General features: G+C 39.8%; 1 protein-coding gene and 2 non-coding genes across 3 annotated transcripts; 1 reads left to right on the top strand and 2 right to left on the bottom strand.

Moving 5' to 3' along the window:
• Positions 1-209: 209 nt before the first annotated feature.
• On the bottom strand, positions 210-314 carry LOC130038249 (U6 spliceosomal RNA). The gene has a single exon (XR_008794629.1). It is a non-coding gene; the product is annotated as a U6 spliceosomal RNA (small nuclear RNA).
• Positions 315-5,731: 5,417 nt separating this feature from the next.
• P2RY4 (pyrimidinergic receptor P2Y4) lies at positions 5,732-11,177 on the bottom strand. Its single transcript, XM_056130156.1, has 2 exons — positions 10,050-11,177; positions 5,732-5,836 (listed from the first exon to the last, which is right to left on the bottom strand). The coding sequence occupies exon 1, from the start codon at positions 11,175-11,177 to the stop codon at positions 10,080-10,082; it is 1,098 nt and encodes a 365-aa protein (XP_055986131.1). The 3' UTR covers positions 5,732-5,836; positions 10,050-10,079.
• On the top strand, positions 9,085-9,203 carry LOC130038236 (5S ribosomal RNA). Its single transcript, XR_008794621.1, has one exon. It is a non-coding gene; the product is annotated as a 5S ribosomal RNA (ribosomal RNA).
• Positions 11,178-13,730: the final 2,553 nt, after the last annotated feature.

The raw sequence follows: 13,730 nt of genomic DNA, 5'->3' as shown, positions 1-13,730 counted from the left end.
ACTGGTAGTGTGACTGGTGTTGGAACATTGTATACATGAAACTCAATTATGAATAGATTTATAAATCATAGTGCCTCAGTTGAAAAGTTAGTGGGACTGGTGTTGGAACACTGTACATATGAAACTCAATTATGAATAGATTTATAAATTTTAGTGCAACTGAAAAGTTTAGATTTATTTTATTAGTGAGACACCATGAGGTACAGTTGAAAAATATGGAACACTTCACAAATTTGCATGTCATCCTTGTGCAGGGGCCATGCTAATATTCTCTGTATCGTTCCAATTTTAGTATATGTGCTGCCGAAGCGAACATGAAAAGTTTAGATTTTTTAATTTAAAAGTTTAATTAAAAAATTAAATCTCACTAATCTGTGGTATGGGGCTGGAGTGATAGCACAGTGGTAGGGCGTTTGCCTTGCGCGCAGCCAGCCCAGCCGAGCAGGGTTCGATTCCTCCACCCCTCTTGGAGAGCACGGCAAGCTACCAAGAGTATTTTACCCACACGGCAAAGCCTGGCAAGCTACCCATGATGTATTCAATATGCTAAACACAGTAGTCTCAAAATGGAGACATTACTGGGCCCGCTCGAGAAAATTGATGAACAACGGGAGGACAGTGGCACAGTGCTAATCTGTGGTATATAAAATAACTGGAAGAGGGAATGCAAGGTATTGATGTGAGGATAAACAGACCACCTTTGAACTTAAAGTATAGGAAGGAAAAAAGCAGAGAAGGAAAGAAATCTGGGGGAGGAGGGGTAAGAAAAGAACAGAAAGCAAGTAATATGGGGTAATTGAAAAAACTCATGCACAATGGTATTGTAGAGAAGTGGCATAGCCATATATCCAAATCTCAGAGTCTAACATCCTGAAAGCAGGAGATTCAACCCACAACAGCCAAACTTAAAATGTGTCTGTCAAGGAGGCAGGTTATGGGGTAGAAAGGAACTTGGGACGTGGTGAAAGGAAGTTAACACTGGTGATGGGATCAATGCTGGAACATTGTATGCCTAAAAATCAACCATGAATAAGTCTGTAAGTCATGGTGCTTAATAAAAAAGTTAAACTTTATCATCTGTGAAAAGGTCCTGTAGCCCCTGCCCTTGTACATGACACCTTACTGTAGTGGCAACATGCAAAGACCAGGTAGCTGTAAAGACTAGGGTAAAACTCCATGTAAACAAAAAATCTTTTATGATTAGTTTTTATCTCTTAACTTGCATTTCCTCACACCTAGAATGGTTCCTGCTTTAGAGATAATGATCTCAGTTTCAAACTATGTGTTTTCTAGTTTCACCAGGATGTTAGACATTGTCATATGCCTGTCAAAGACAAATAGTTTGTTACTTTAATGATACTCTAATGTGAATTTTTCTTCTACTGAGACTATCCTGTGTGTTCCAACTTCTTATAAATTGGAATCCCTCTCACTGGGAGGAGGAAAACAGCTAATCAGAACTCAATGTGTTGAAATCTTCCTCCAGACAGTCTTCAACTTAAAAATAAACCCTTTTCCCTTTCCTCCATGCAGCAATAATATTTTTTTTCTTATCAATCCTAACCCCATAAAAAGTTAGAACCTATTATTACCCTGCGGTGCACTTTTTGGGAAACTGCCTTAGAGAAATGAAGACAGAAACTTGTAAAATCACACACAACCTCCAAAGTATCAGATCAATTCAAAAAAGGAATATAGCAAAACTGAGAGGGTACAAAAATGTTTCATTCACATTGGAGGTAAAGTGTTACTGAAGTAATAAAGGCGATGGAACTTACCAAGAGCAATGTAAAAAATTTTATTGAAAATGAGTCATTTCTCCCAAAGGCTTTCTTCTTTCAAAAAATGAAAACACAAACATTGCAACATAGGAATGAGAATCCCCACCCAATTTACAATATCAGCTTCTTTTGTTAAATAGACTCTTAACAACTAAGCTGGAATCCTTTTCTAATGTATATTATGAATGTAAAAGCCTTATTTTTGTGAAGTCAAATCCAAATGTCCTTAGGTCATTTTCCTGGCATGGTGCTTAGTTATCACTCCTGGTGGTGTTTAAGTGCCATGGATCCAACCCAGGACAGTGATATGTAGGGCAAGTGCACCATCCCCACGATACTTTCTTCCCAGCCTCTGAATGTTAAATACTTATCTCATTGATTGCATTTTATTTGCACTTAGTATACTTCCTACTTGGAGCCCCAATGCAGTTTTAAATCAACCAACATGCTAGAATTTCCAGGAGTCTGACAAATCAAGTTACTCTTCCTAATTTACTCAAATGTAATTTTTTCCTCCATTGAAAGTAGTCAGTTTTTTAAACACATAAAAAACTATATAAACTTGCAATCTGTGCTTTGAAAGGATTAAGAAGCTAAAAAATAAACTGTTCCTCAGGAGGTTCCTAAAAACAGTAAAGTAATTAAAGTTTTTCTCCTGTCCAAAAATTATAAATTATTTATTTAAATTGACATCAGTAAGTGAAATATTTGGGAAAAGTATGATACAAATTGAACAAGTGGCAGGCAGCGTAATGACCTCAGAGGAAGTTACTTAATTTTCCTCCAGATTTTCAAGTACATCTGGTTTCTCCTTCCCATTAGAATATCCAAGATCATGACCAAAGCTTCAAACAATACCATAAAATTTACAGAAACATCCAGAAAAATTTTATTGCCATATTTCTTTTGAAGAATTCCCACAGTTTAATAATTTATATTTTTGACTTGAGGAAGGATAATTTTTCCCTACATTGTGACCTAAATACATATACATTCATAATTACACACCAAGATATCATTCTTGGTTGTTCTCAAATAATTTTGTATCTCATAGTCACAGGTCATATCAGTTCAATAGATTACAGCAAACAAATGTTCAATTGGTTATTCTCAAATTTTTGGAAAGAAAGGCATTTAGGAACTGAAAAGGAAGGAGTGGTATAAGTGCATGTAAACAGATTTTGACTACTGTTTAAGATACTGTTTAAGATAGACTTAATTAATTTACGGGCTAGCATCTTTTGTGTGGCAGATATTCAGGTTGGCAGGAAGTCAAGTATTTGGTTATAATTCTGCATGTCTTATCCTCCATGAATTCCCTTAAGCACTGTTCTTTTTCTTAATCTTTCCCTCCTGTTCAAAAGGTTTATTTTTGCAAAAAGTAAATTTTTAAAAGTTCTTTTTCAAAAACTTTCTTCCCAAGGCTGGAGAGAGAAGGGTACTTGCCTTGCATGTGGCTAACCCTGGTTAAATACCCATCACCTAGTATGGTCCCCCAAAACCTACCAAGAGTGATCCCTGAGCACAGAGCCAGGATAAGCCCTGAGTACCTCCATGTGTGCCTTCCCCCCAATTTTCTTCTTTTTTTTATTGAAAGGCCAAAACCCAGTCAGTTTCCTCCCAATTCATCACTATGATCAGCTCTCAGAGGACCGTTTTTAGTCTTCTGCTTCTTTTTTGAGGGGGGGGGGCTCTCACCCAGTGATGCTCAGGGGTTACTCCTGGCTCTGCACTCAGGAATTACCCTTGGCGATGCTCAGGGGACCATATGGGATGCTGGCTGGGTCAGCCGTGTGCAAGGCTAACGCCCTACCCGCTGTGCTATCACTCCAGTCTCTCTCCTGCTTCTTAATGTATCATTTTCGGTCTTAACTTTGACTTCTAAATCAGATTGGATTTAAAACAGTTCTACAGTTGAGAATTGTTGAAAAGTGGTTCCCATCCATGGGAATTGTAAGTTATGTTTTGCTGTCCGTTTCTCCATTGACTCTTCACAGTAGCCCTTCTGAAATAGGTATACTCAGTTGAAGAGCGCAAGTAATTTTAACAGGCAGGTAGCCAGGTACAGAGTTTCTTGGCAATGAGTTTTGGGAAGTAATAAAACCAAAATAAGATATACAAAAGAAGTTATTCTATTGTCAGCTTTGAAATGAAATTGGACCTTTTTGGATAAGTAATTGATACTGTGGACATTGGTGGTGGGAAAGGTACACTAAAGGTACTCCCTTCCCCCTAATGTGTCCCTTGATCTTTGGGTTCATAGGTTCCCTGTGATCATTCAACATGGAAATAGACATAGGAGAAGAAACATTAAGCTGAATTACCACTGTGTAATCATTTTTCAAATATTTATTAAAAACCGTATTTAGCAAATGGGATTACATATTAGCAACCATTTATATTTCCTTAACTCTCTAGATTTGCAAAATCTTACCCACAGTTAGATTTTTATCCTGGGGTGCAAATCAAGGGCCTTGAGCTGTATTGCCTGGCTCACCACAATCTGAAGAAATATTTAAAGGTAAAATTTATATTCTCATTTTACAGGTGATGATGCTATGGCTCAGAGTTTGAGTGATTTACCCAAGTGACACACTTGAGTCCCACTTTTACAACCAGGACTCAAACTCAGATCTCCTGATTTTCAGTTTTATGTTCTTTGCTTTCTATTATAGAACCTTTGAGAGGTTTATAGCCATAAATTCAAAAGAGACCATATTTAAATAATTAAATAAGAATTCAAGATAATAGCATAAACAATATGTCAAAAGGCAATAAATGTGCCAAATTATTGACATAAACAATAATTACTGTGGGAGTAACCAGGAAGGTCACTGTGAATAAGAGTTGGCAGAGAAAGTTTCAACAAGGAAGTGGGTCTTAAACTTGGTCTTATAAAATGGATAGAAAAAGAATAGTGAGAGGAGAAAGTCAGGATGGGAGGAAGAATAAACATATACAGGTAAGAAAATGCATATTTTGTCTGAAGAGAAAATGAGATGACTAATTTAACTGGAGAAGAGAGATTTTTATTGGGGCATAGAAAATAAGACTGAAAAGTCTTGGATTTTGAATGAAAATATTTCTGCTTGTCTTATAGACAATGAAGAAAGAAAATTTTATGAATAGAAATGAGCAAGATGCAGGGAAACTGCTTCAAGGAGTTTTGTTTTTCACATTTTGGTGGGAAGTAATAATGGAATTGCCAAGTAAACTTGTCAAATAGACAAATTAAAGGAATAGAGGTAGAATTAGGAGAAAGGTTGGGCACTGAGTTCTGAGTTAAGTTGACATGGCAGTGTAGATGGAGCTGGGATTCAAGGGAACTTGGGGCCTAGTGTTCCTGCTCTGCCTCTAACTTAACTAAGTCATCTCTCTGGATCAGTTTCCTCATCTATAAAGTATGTGTGTGGCAGGGGGTGTGCCCAAGCCCTAGACAATCTTCAAGACATTTTCAAGAACTGAGTCAACTGGATTATATTTCATTCACATATGGTCTCTCCAAAAGAAAATAAAAGTTCAGATAAGGTGAAGAGATTAAAGAACTCCCAAACACTATGGCTGTGACAGACTTTAGGAACTCATAGGCAGTAAAAGAGAAAGAACAGTCAGCAAATGATGCAGAAAGGAAATAATAAAAGAATTAAACTGATAAAAGTAAGGTGGAGAGAAGTTATAAATTGAGGGGATAAAAAACTAAAAATAAAAATTATAATAGACAGAAGAAATGTTTATATCAAATATTAAAAAGGGTTAACATGTTTTTTAAATAAAAATATATTTAGATATATAAGAATAATAGTTCACACAGGAGATGCAAATAGTAAACACATGGGAAAGTCCTTAATCCCATGAGAAATCAAAAATAAAATTAATAAATTAATATTGAAGTATCCATAAAAATTTGTGAAAAGCCTAAAGTTAGAACTGAAAGTGATCTGGAATACTCATGCATCTTCATGGTTGTTGAAAATTTGTACAGTCCTTTCAGAAATCGAGATCCATGAAAACATTCCTGCTCTTTGGTCTGGTAATCCCACTCCTGGGAACTTGTCCTGGGAACAGGATTACAAGGAAGGAAAAGCAATATATGTTAAGACATTCAAAGCACACACTGGGAATTACTTAAACATCTATTAATATGGAGATACTAAAATAAATTAGAATGTACTGGCGGATGCAATTTTATGAAACCATTAAAATGTTCTATAAAAAAGACTAACAACAGGGTTTGGACATACAAGTGAATTTTTAAATTTTTTAATTTTATTTTTTGGGCCACATGCTGTGGTGCTCAGATCTTACTCCTGGCTCACTCCTCAGGGATCACTCCTGGTGGGTTCCAGAGTGATCATATCAGAGACCATATGAGATGTCAGGGATTGAACACAGTTTAGCTGCTTTCAAGGCAAACACCCTGCACACTGTACAATCACTCCATCCTCTTACTTAAACATTTTAAGAGGGTATATTTTGAAAGAAAAAAAGAAGGCAAATAAGATGTAGGTGGAAAAAGATCATTAAAGGACACACGTATGAGATATGTGTAATTATATGCACAGAAAAGTGTTGCAAAGAAACCAGATTCAGAGAATCAAATGGTGACTGTCAAGAGAAAATGCGATTTAATGTAGTCTTTCTAGATATTTGCAGTGAACTGGGTAAAAGGAATAAAAATGTAACTAGAAAAGACAGCAGATTCATGATATCAGTAGAAATTCTTTGTTTTTGATTGTATTTTTTAAGGTAGATAAAATCAATTATAGGAAAGATTGAAAATGATGAAGAGGGGCAAATAAAAGAAAAGCAAAAAAAGTTAACTTATTCTGTATGTTCAGGGAAGAAAGGGGGAAAGACAAGATAAATATAGAAGTAGAGTTATCATGAATGGACTAGAGAGAAGTTCTTAGTAGAAGAACCACTAGCAGAGGTATTAAGTCTTCTCAGCTCTGCATATGAGCTCTTTCTTCTCCACTGTGGTGCTCTTAGTTGACATATGCTGGAGATCACACAACTTGTTCTGATGACAGAATTCCCAAATGGCAATACCAGCAAAATCCCACTTAATTGCAGGCACAACACAAACTGAGATATCCATAAACTCCCAGGCAAGGTAACTTTTCTTTCTTTCTTTTTTGCAAAAAGGAATACCCAGTGGTGTTCAGGGACTAGTAGTTCTGATAGTGCTGAGAGAATATGCCATGTCAAGGATCAAACTCAAGGCTCTTACATGAAAAGCATGCACTCCAGACCAGACCTTTGATCCTTTTCCCTGGCCCAAGAGAAGGTCGTTCTTAAGTCATAGGGTAGAATGAAGTTAAAGTCGTGAGAAAGTGGGAAATAAAGAAAAAAATGCTCTTTAATGCTCACTAGGAACTGAGTAAGTTAAGAGTAATGATGTTTTAGATGAGGTTCTAAGATGTTGGTCAAACTATCCTCGTGCTCTGGATTTACATGTAACTCCGTCCAGTCCTGGGAAAGATAAGACCATCCTGAGGTAAAAGTTGAGGTGTTTAATTAAAGTTAGAACATAATGGAAGCTGGTCCTAATGCAGCATACTCCAAAATTAAGGCAGTGAGACTCAATTAAGCATATGGAATTTGTATCAGAGCAATAGTACAGCAAGGATGATGCTTGCCTTGCCCATTTTTGACCTGGTTTTGATCTTCAGCACTCTATATGGTCCCCTGAGCCCTGTGAGGAGTGATCCCTGAGTGCAGTACGCTGAGTGTGCCCCCCAAAAATAAATAAATAAACATATAGAAATTACTTTTATTTTAGGCCCACACCTACAGATCTCAGGGTGTACCTCTGGCTCTACACTCAGGAATCACTCCCGGCAGACTCAGGGGACCCAGGGACATATGGGGTGCCAAGGATTGAACCCAAGTCTACTGCATGCAAGGCAAAAACCCTACCTGCTATACTATCTCTCCAATTCCAAACACGTGGAATTTAAATGGACCAAAGTAATAGAGGAAGCTGGGTCAGTTATGATAGAGAGAGCAGTCTCATACTTGGAATTAGTGGTGGAAGAGGTGATATAAAAGGAAGCTATAGTATAAAAGGAATAAGGAATAAGAGGGAGAGTGCAGATGAGCTCACCTGCAGTGTCTAGGTAGTGGACATAGTACTGGGAAACGAGCAAGAAGTTCAGTTTATTTCTTCCTAATGGAGGAAATTCTAAGTATCAGGTGGGTCCTGGATGTCTCGAGAAGAATAAGGAGCATCTCAAAGAATAAAAAGGGAGATTCAGTGGCATTAACGCTAGCTTTATGTCCCAATATTACTACTTAAACTACTTCTAAGAGACCCCTTAGAAGCCAACTAACAATATAAAAGGAAACCTATTGATTCAGAAGATCAGTGGACTGAAAGGTGATTTCAGAGTGAAACCACAGGGGCCATGAAAATAGTACAGCAGATAGGGCACTTGCTTTGTGTGAGGCTGACCCAGATTCAATCACTGAATATGTTCCCCTGAGCACATAGCCATGAGTGATTCCTGAGCACAGAGCCAGGAGTAAGCCTTGAGCACCATTAGGTATGATCATAAAACAAGACCAGGGTGCCTAAAAGTATGTGCCAACATGCTCATGAATACTTTCCCCCAAAACTCCTACTTCCTAAGGCTTGTGGGGGTATCTCCCAAAGTTCCATACTTCCTTCCAGTTCTATAACCCTACTGTAATCACTAAGATGGCTCTAGACTTTATGAGAACAATCCCAATCCCAACACGCCTCCCTGGCCTCAAAATCCTAAAGCTTGATCTAAAAGATCTGGTGACATATTTATCATTTATCTAGGGCAAGAGTTAGAGAAAGGAGAGAGACCAGTGTAGAGCCAGCTTTGGGTGTCAATCCCTGTCACCACCCCAAGCTCTGTACAAACCTGATTTATTCCTCAGTGCCAGAAAGTGTAGTCATGGACACAAGTGCTCCTCCCTCTCAGTCTGATCTATCCACTTTTCTTTTCATTATGCATACTTGAACTGTTAAATATGCTCTCAGAATACACCATGAAGGAGATCTAGTTCCTCTTCCAAAGACCATCATCAGCTTAGGCCCTGACTCCCTAAGTTTCCCCCACCCATGAGAGGAATATTCTAATATCCTATCTCATGGCTAAATTCTCATTCCATTTTATGGCTAAAATTCAACAGCATAATAAATCCTGGCATTCATGGTTGCTGGGATTTTGCCCTAGTTCAGTAATCTCACGAGGGGAAACCAAGAAATGATATTGAGTGCTACATATATGTCACATCCTTTATATCTACATGATGGAGGAGAAACTCCAAGGATAAAAGCTTTACCACCCTGAACGCGCCCGATCTCGTCTGATCTCGGAAGCTAAGCAGGGTCGGGCCTGGTTAGTACTTGGATGGGAGACCGCCTGGGAATACCGGGTGCTGTCAACTCACTCAAAAGGAGAATAATAGAAATGTCAGAAATTAAGTGCCAGTGATACATGAACTCAACCAATGCTGCCACAGACACATTTAAAAATGTCGTTCTTAAATATCATCAGTGCATCTGTGAAACTATGCAGAGGAAGTTACAAATAGTTGAGATATTGCTGTCAACCTTTTCAGAAGATGATACAGGATAATTTACACTTGAGATTAACACAAATGTCAATCATTTACAATCTTGGCAACCAGTCCCTGCACTGGAAAGTCGGTCTCATGGGTTTTGCCTTTAGAAGCCCCTTTCAAGCTGCTTGCAGTGGGAAATCTCTCACGCAAAATTGCCTAAGTTATAGGCTGCTGGCCTCAACCTTGGCCCCTAAAACGTTTGTTATTGTCTGTAAAAGTTCTGGAATTCTCTTTTAGACCCTATAAGAAGGTCTGGTGCTCCAATTCCTGATTCTGGTTTTTACCATAAAGTCAGGCCAATTCTGAGATTATCCCAGTTTCCCCATCTCTCCAGTTGAGTGCTCTGTTATGACTAAAGAAGCATATGAATACAAGAACATGCGAGGAAAGTGAGGAAGAAAGGGAACTGGAGAAGATTTCCAGAATATCATATAGGACCAAGAAACAAGACCATTGCTCCAGGAAAGGGAAAGAAATAAAGAGAAAAAACTAGGAGTGACTTCTACTGAATTTATCTAAAATAGTTTCTGAGAGATGGAGTCACATGTGATAGTCTTGCCCACCCACCCACGCACCCCTAATCCTCAGGGTGTGGGACATTTTGCAGAACCTGGAAGAGGAAGCAGTCAAATCACCTCTAAGTTTCCCTCACCTGTGCTTTACACTCACCCCCTTTTTCTTGCATCTAGGCTTCCAGGATTACGATTTAATTTTCCGAGGGGTAGAGCAATTGTTGTCCTGGTTGGTGGCTGACCACCTGCAACTGCTATCCTCAGTCCGAGACACCAACGCCAAAGAGGAGACAGCTGTGGGTAGTTGGGGCCCACCACTACTGCAGAGATGCCGGAGCTGACGTCGATACTTGTCACCAGTGAGCAGGTACAGCACAGGATCCAGGCAGCTATTTACACTGGCCAGGGGCCGAGTCACTTTGTATACCACATTGACAATATTTAACACCCGGCAGTCAGCTTCCAACAGCCTTGACACATAATAAATGGTGCGGGTGATATGGAAAGGCACAAAGCAGACAGCAAAGACAGTCAGTACCACAGCGATAGTGCGAAGAGAACGAAGACGGGAAGAAGACTGAGCAGCCCCTGGCAAGGGCCGACACAGGCGTTGGGCCATAAGCCCATAACAGATAAGAATCACCAAGCAGGGTATGCCAAATAGCAACCCCATGATGGCTGAGCTAAAGTGTACATAGTGATCAAACTCCTCAGGCCGAGTGGTGTCATGGCACAGAATGTTGTCCCCTTTGGTGCTGGTTGTTACAAAGAACAGGTTGGGTATAAGACAGCCAGCTACTACCAACCAAACTCCCAGACAGACAAGGCTTGCCACACGTGGGCGGCCCCAGCGCAGTGCCCTTAGTGGGTGGCAGATGCCCAGGTAGCGGTGCACACTGATGCAGGTGAGGAAAAGAACGCTGCTGTAGAGGTTCCAATAGAACAGAAAGCGAATAAACTTGCAGAGTCCAGTGCCAAAGGGCCAGTGATTGTGGGCTGCATAATAATAAATGAGGGTGGGCAATGACAGCACATATAGTGTGTCTGATAAAGCCAAATGGAACATGTAGGTAGCAGTTGCATCCCAGGGTCGTAGACGAAAAAGGAAGAGCCAGAGGGTTGGGGCATTGAGGACTAGGCCCAGCACAAACACAATCGCATAGCTCACAGGTAGCAAAATGTACTTGAAATCCTCGTTAAACCAACAGTCCAGTTCCACATCATTTTTGCCAGGTTCTGGGGTGGAACCTATGGTTGTGGACACCGAGGACTTTGCACTGGCCATGGTCCCCCTAGAAGTGGAAAGTACAAAAGTGAGAGGGGTTGTATTTCTCTCAGTTCCCTGGCCCTGACTTGGTGCAGAAAAAGTAAAAGCGGAGAATATAAGGGCAATGGTTGAAGTACTAAGGTATTAGGAGAGCTGTGAAACAAACATCTGGGTACAACCCAGGCTAGCCAGACCCTTGACAAAAGCTTCCTACCTTGATCCCAGAAAGGGGGATTGAGAAGATAGTGTTGGAATTCAGGAGGGCTGTCAATGGGTTGGGGATGGTTTCATTCTGCAGCTGATTTTGCTCTTTAGAGTCTGGCTTGCTATTAAGAGAGTATAAGACTAGCTACTAGCAGTATCTAATGTGAGAAGATCCCCATACCCAAATTGTCTCCTAGATTGTCATGTCAGTTGTGTCTCTGTGAGGAAAGCATCTCCATGCATGGTGCCTTCATCACTCCTCTCACAGGTCCCTTGTGCCACCATGCTACAGTTACCTCTAATTCCTGCACCCAGCCTGTTCCAACCAAGGAATCCCATCACCACCCTTACACAAGGAACTAGTATGTCTCCTACCTGGTCCCCTTGAAGCTGAGCCCAGCTGCCTCTGTCACCCTTCTCCCTGGCAGACAGAAGGCATATCCAGGGAGGTGGAGTTAGAGGTGGGGTTTGTTCCTCCTCCTGACCCATCCAGTCCCAGAAGATTGTCAGAGCTAGATTATCTAGTCCAACCCATTCACTCTACAGATTGGGAAACTGGAGCCCAACAAGATTACTATTTAACAGCTACTGCCTGATTGTAGGACTGAGTACACAAGGAAAGGTCCAAGTTTGTAGATGAAGAACCCGTACACTAAAGGCAACTGAAACTGCAGAAAGATCATAAAATCTATAAATGAACAAAATATTGAAAAATAAATGTTAACACAACAGTATAGTGCAAAATAACATATTGGAAGAGTTAGAAAATTAAACTACTAATAAAAATCTTACCCCTATATGCATACAATTATAACAAATGCTTATATAGCACCTATACAAGTGTATTATATAAAGGAATTTATATATAAAGAAACTGTTCTGGGCTGGAGTGATAGCACAATAGGTAAGGTGATTGCCTTGCATGTGGATGACCCAGGTTTGATCTCTGGCACCATATATAGTCCACTGAGCACCATCAGGAGTGATTCCTGAGCACAGATCCGTGAGTAACTCCTGAGCACAGCCAGATGTGACCCAATCCCCTCCTCAAAATGAACTTTTCTAAGAACTTTATACTTAGAAATTGCCCCAAAGAATATCTATAAAGTGTGTACAATTATTGTCTCTACTTTGTTTATGATAAAATAAGATACAGAGAATTTAAATATTTTGCTAATTAGAAGCAGGGCCAAGAGATCAGATGGGAGTAATTGTCTTGCATGTGGATGACCTGGGTTTGATCTCTGACACCCCAAAGAGGGGAAAGAGGAGGAGAAGGAGTAGGAAGAAGAGGAGGAGGAGGAAGAAGAAGGAAGGAGAAGGAGGAGACAAGGGAGAAGGAGGAGACAAGGGAGAAGGAGGAGAAGGAGGAGGAGAAAGAGAAGTAAAGAGAGAAGGAGGAGGAGGAGGAGGAGGAGGAGAAGAAGAAGAAGAAGAAGAAGAAGAAGAAGAAGAAGAAGAAGAAGAAGAAGAAGAAGAAGAAGAAGAAGAAGAAGGAAGGAGGAGGAGGAGGGGGAGGAGGAGGAGGAAGACGAATCAATATTTAAATATATTAGGTAGGTCACTTGTCTTGCACATAGCCAACATAGCTAACCCAGTTTCTATCCCCATATGGTTCCCTGATCACTATTAAGAGTGTTCCCTGAACACACGGCCAGGAGTAAGCCCTGAGCATTAAAAAGTCTGGCCCTATAAGCTAAAATTAAATAAAACCACTAGAAATATATATTTAGGACAGAGAAATAGAATATAGTTTAAGGCACTTACCTTGCATTCAGCCCACCATGGTTCAGTCTCTGGCATGGAATATCGTCTCCTGAATGCTGCCAAGGTGATTCCTGAGCACAGAGTCAGGTTAAGCCCTGAGCAACACTGAGTGTGGCCCTCTAAAAGAATTTGAACCCAGGTAGGCTTGCCTTTGAAACATATACTTTATTGCCTCCCAAATTTACTGATTGCAATCCAGGAAAGGATAAACGAATACTATTGACAACCTATGTGCTTAGTTCAATTTTTGGCACTGGTAATTTACTGGTAGTGAAAATAAAATGGACAAAACTCCCAATTTGATATAATTTGCATACTAGTAGAAAGGGAAGATAACAAAATTTACAAATAAAATGTGGTCACCGAAGGAGAGAGAAATAGAGAAAGACAATGGGGGAAAGGAAGGGATGATATTTTAATTTTTAGTGTGACTTTTGTTGACTTTGGAATAAATAGCAGTTCATTTTGAGGAATGCAGAAATGGATTAAGATAGTTTTGGTAGGACCAAATCATGAAGCTCCTTTGTGAAGATTCTGGTTTTTTCTTTTAGTGAAATATAAGCGATCAAGGGTTTACAAGAGAATGTCATGATCTGAATT

This window comes from Sorex fumeus, unplaced genomic scaffold, assembly GCF_029834395.1.
Source record: "Sorex fumeus unplaced genomic scaffold, SorFum_2.1 ptg000073l, whole genome shotgun sequence".
Lineage (NCBI taxonomy): Eukaryota > Metazoa > Chordata > Mammalia > Eulipotyphla > Soricidae > Sorex > Sorex fumeus.
This window is presented reverse-complemented; position numbering and strand designations above follow the sequence as displayed.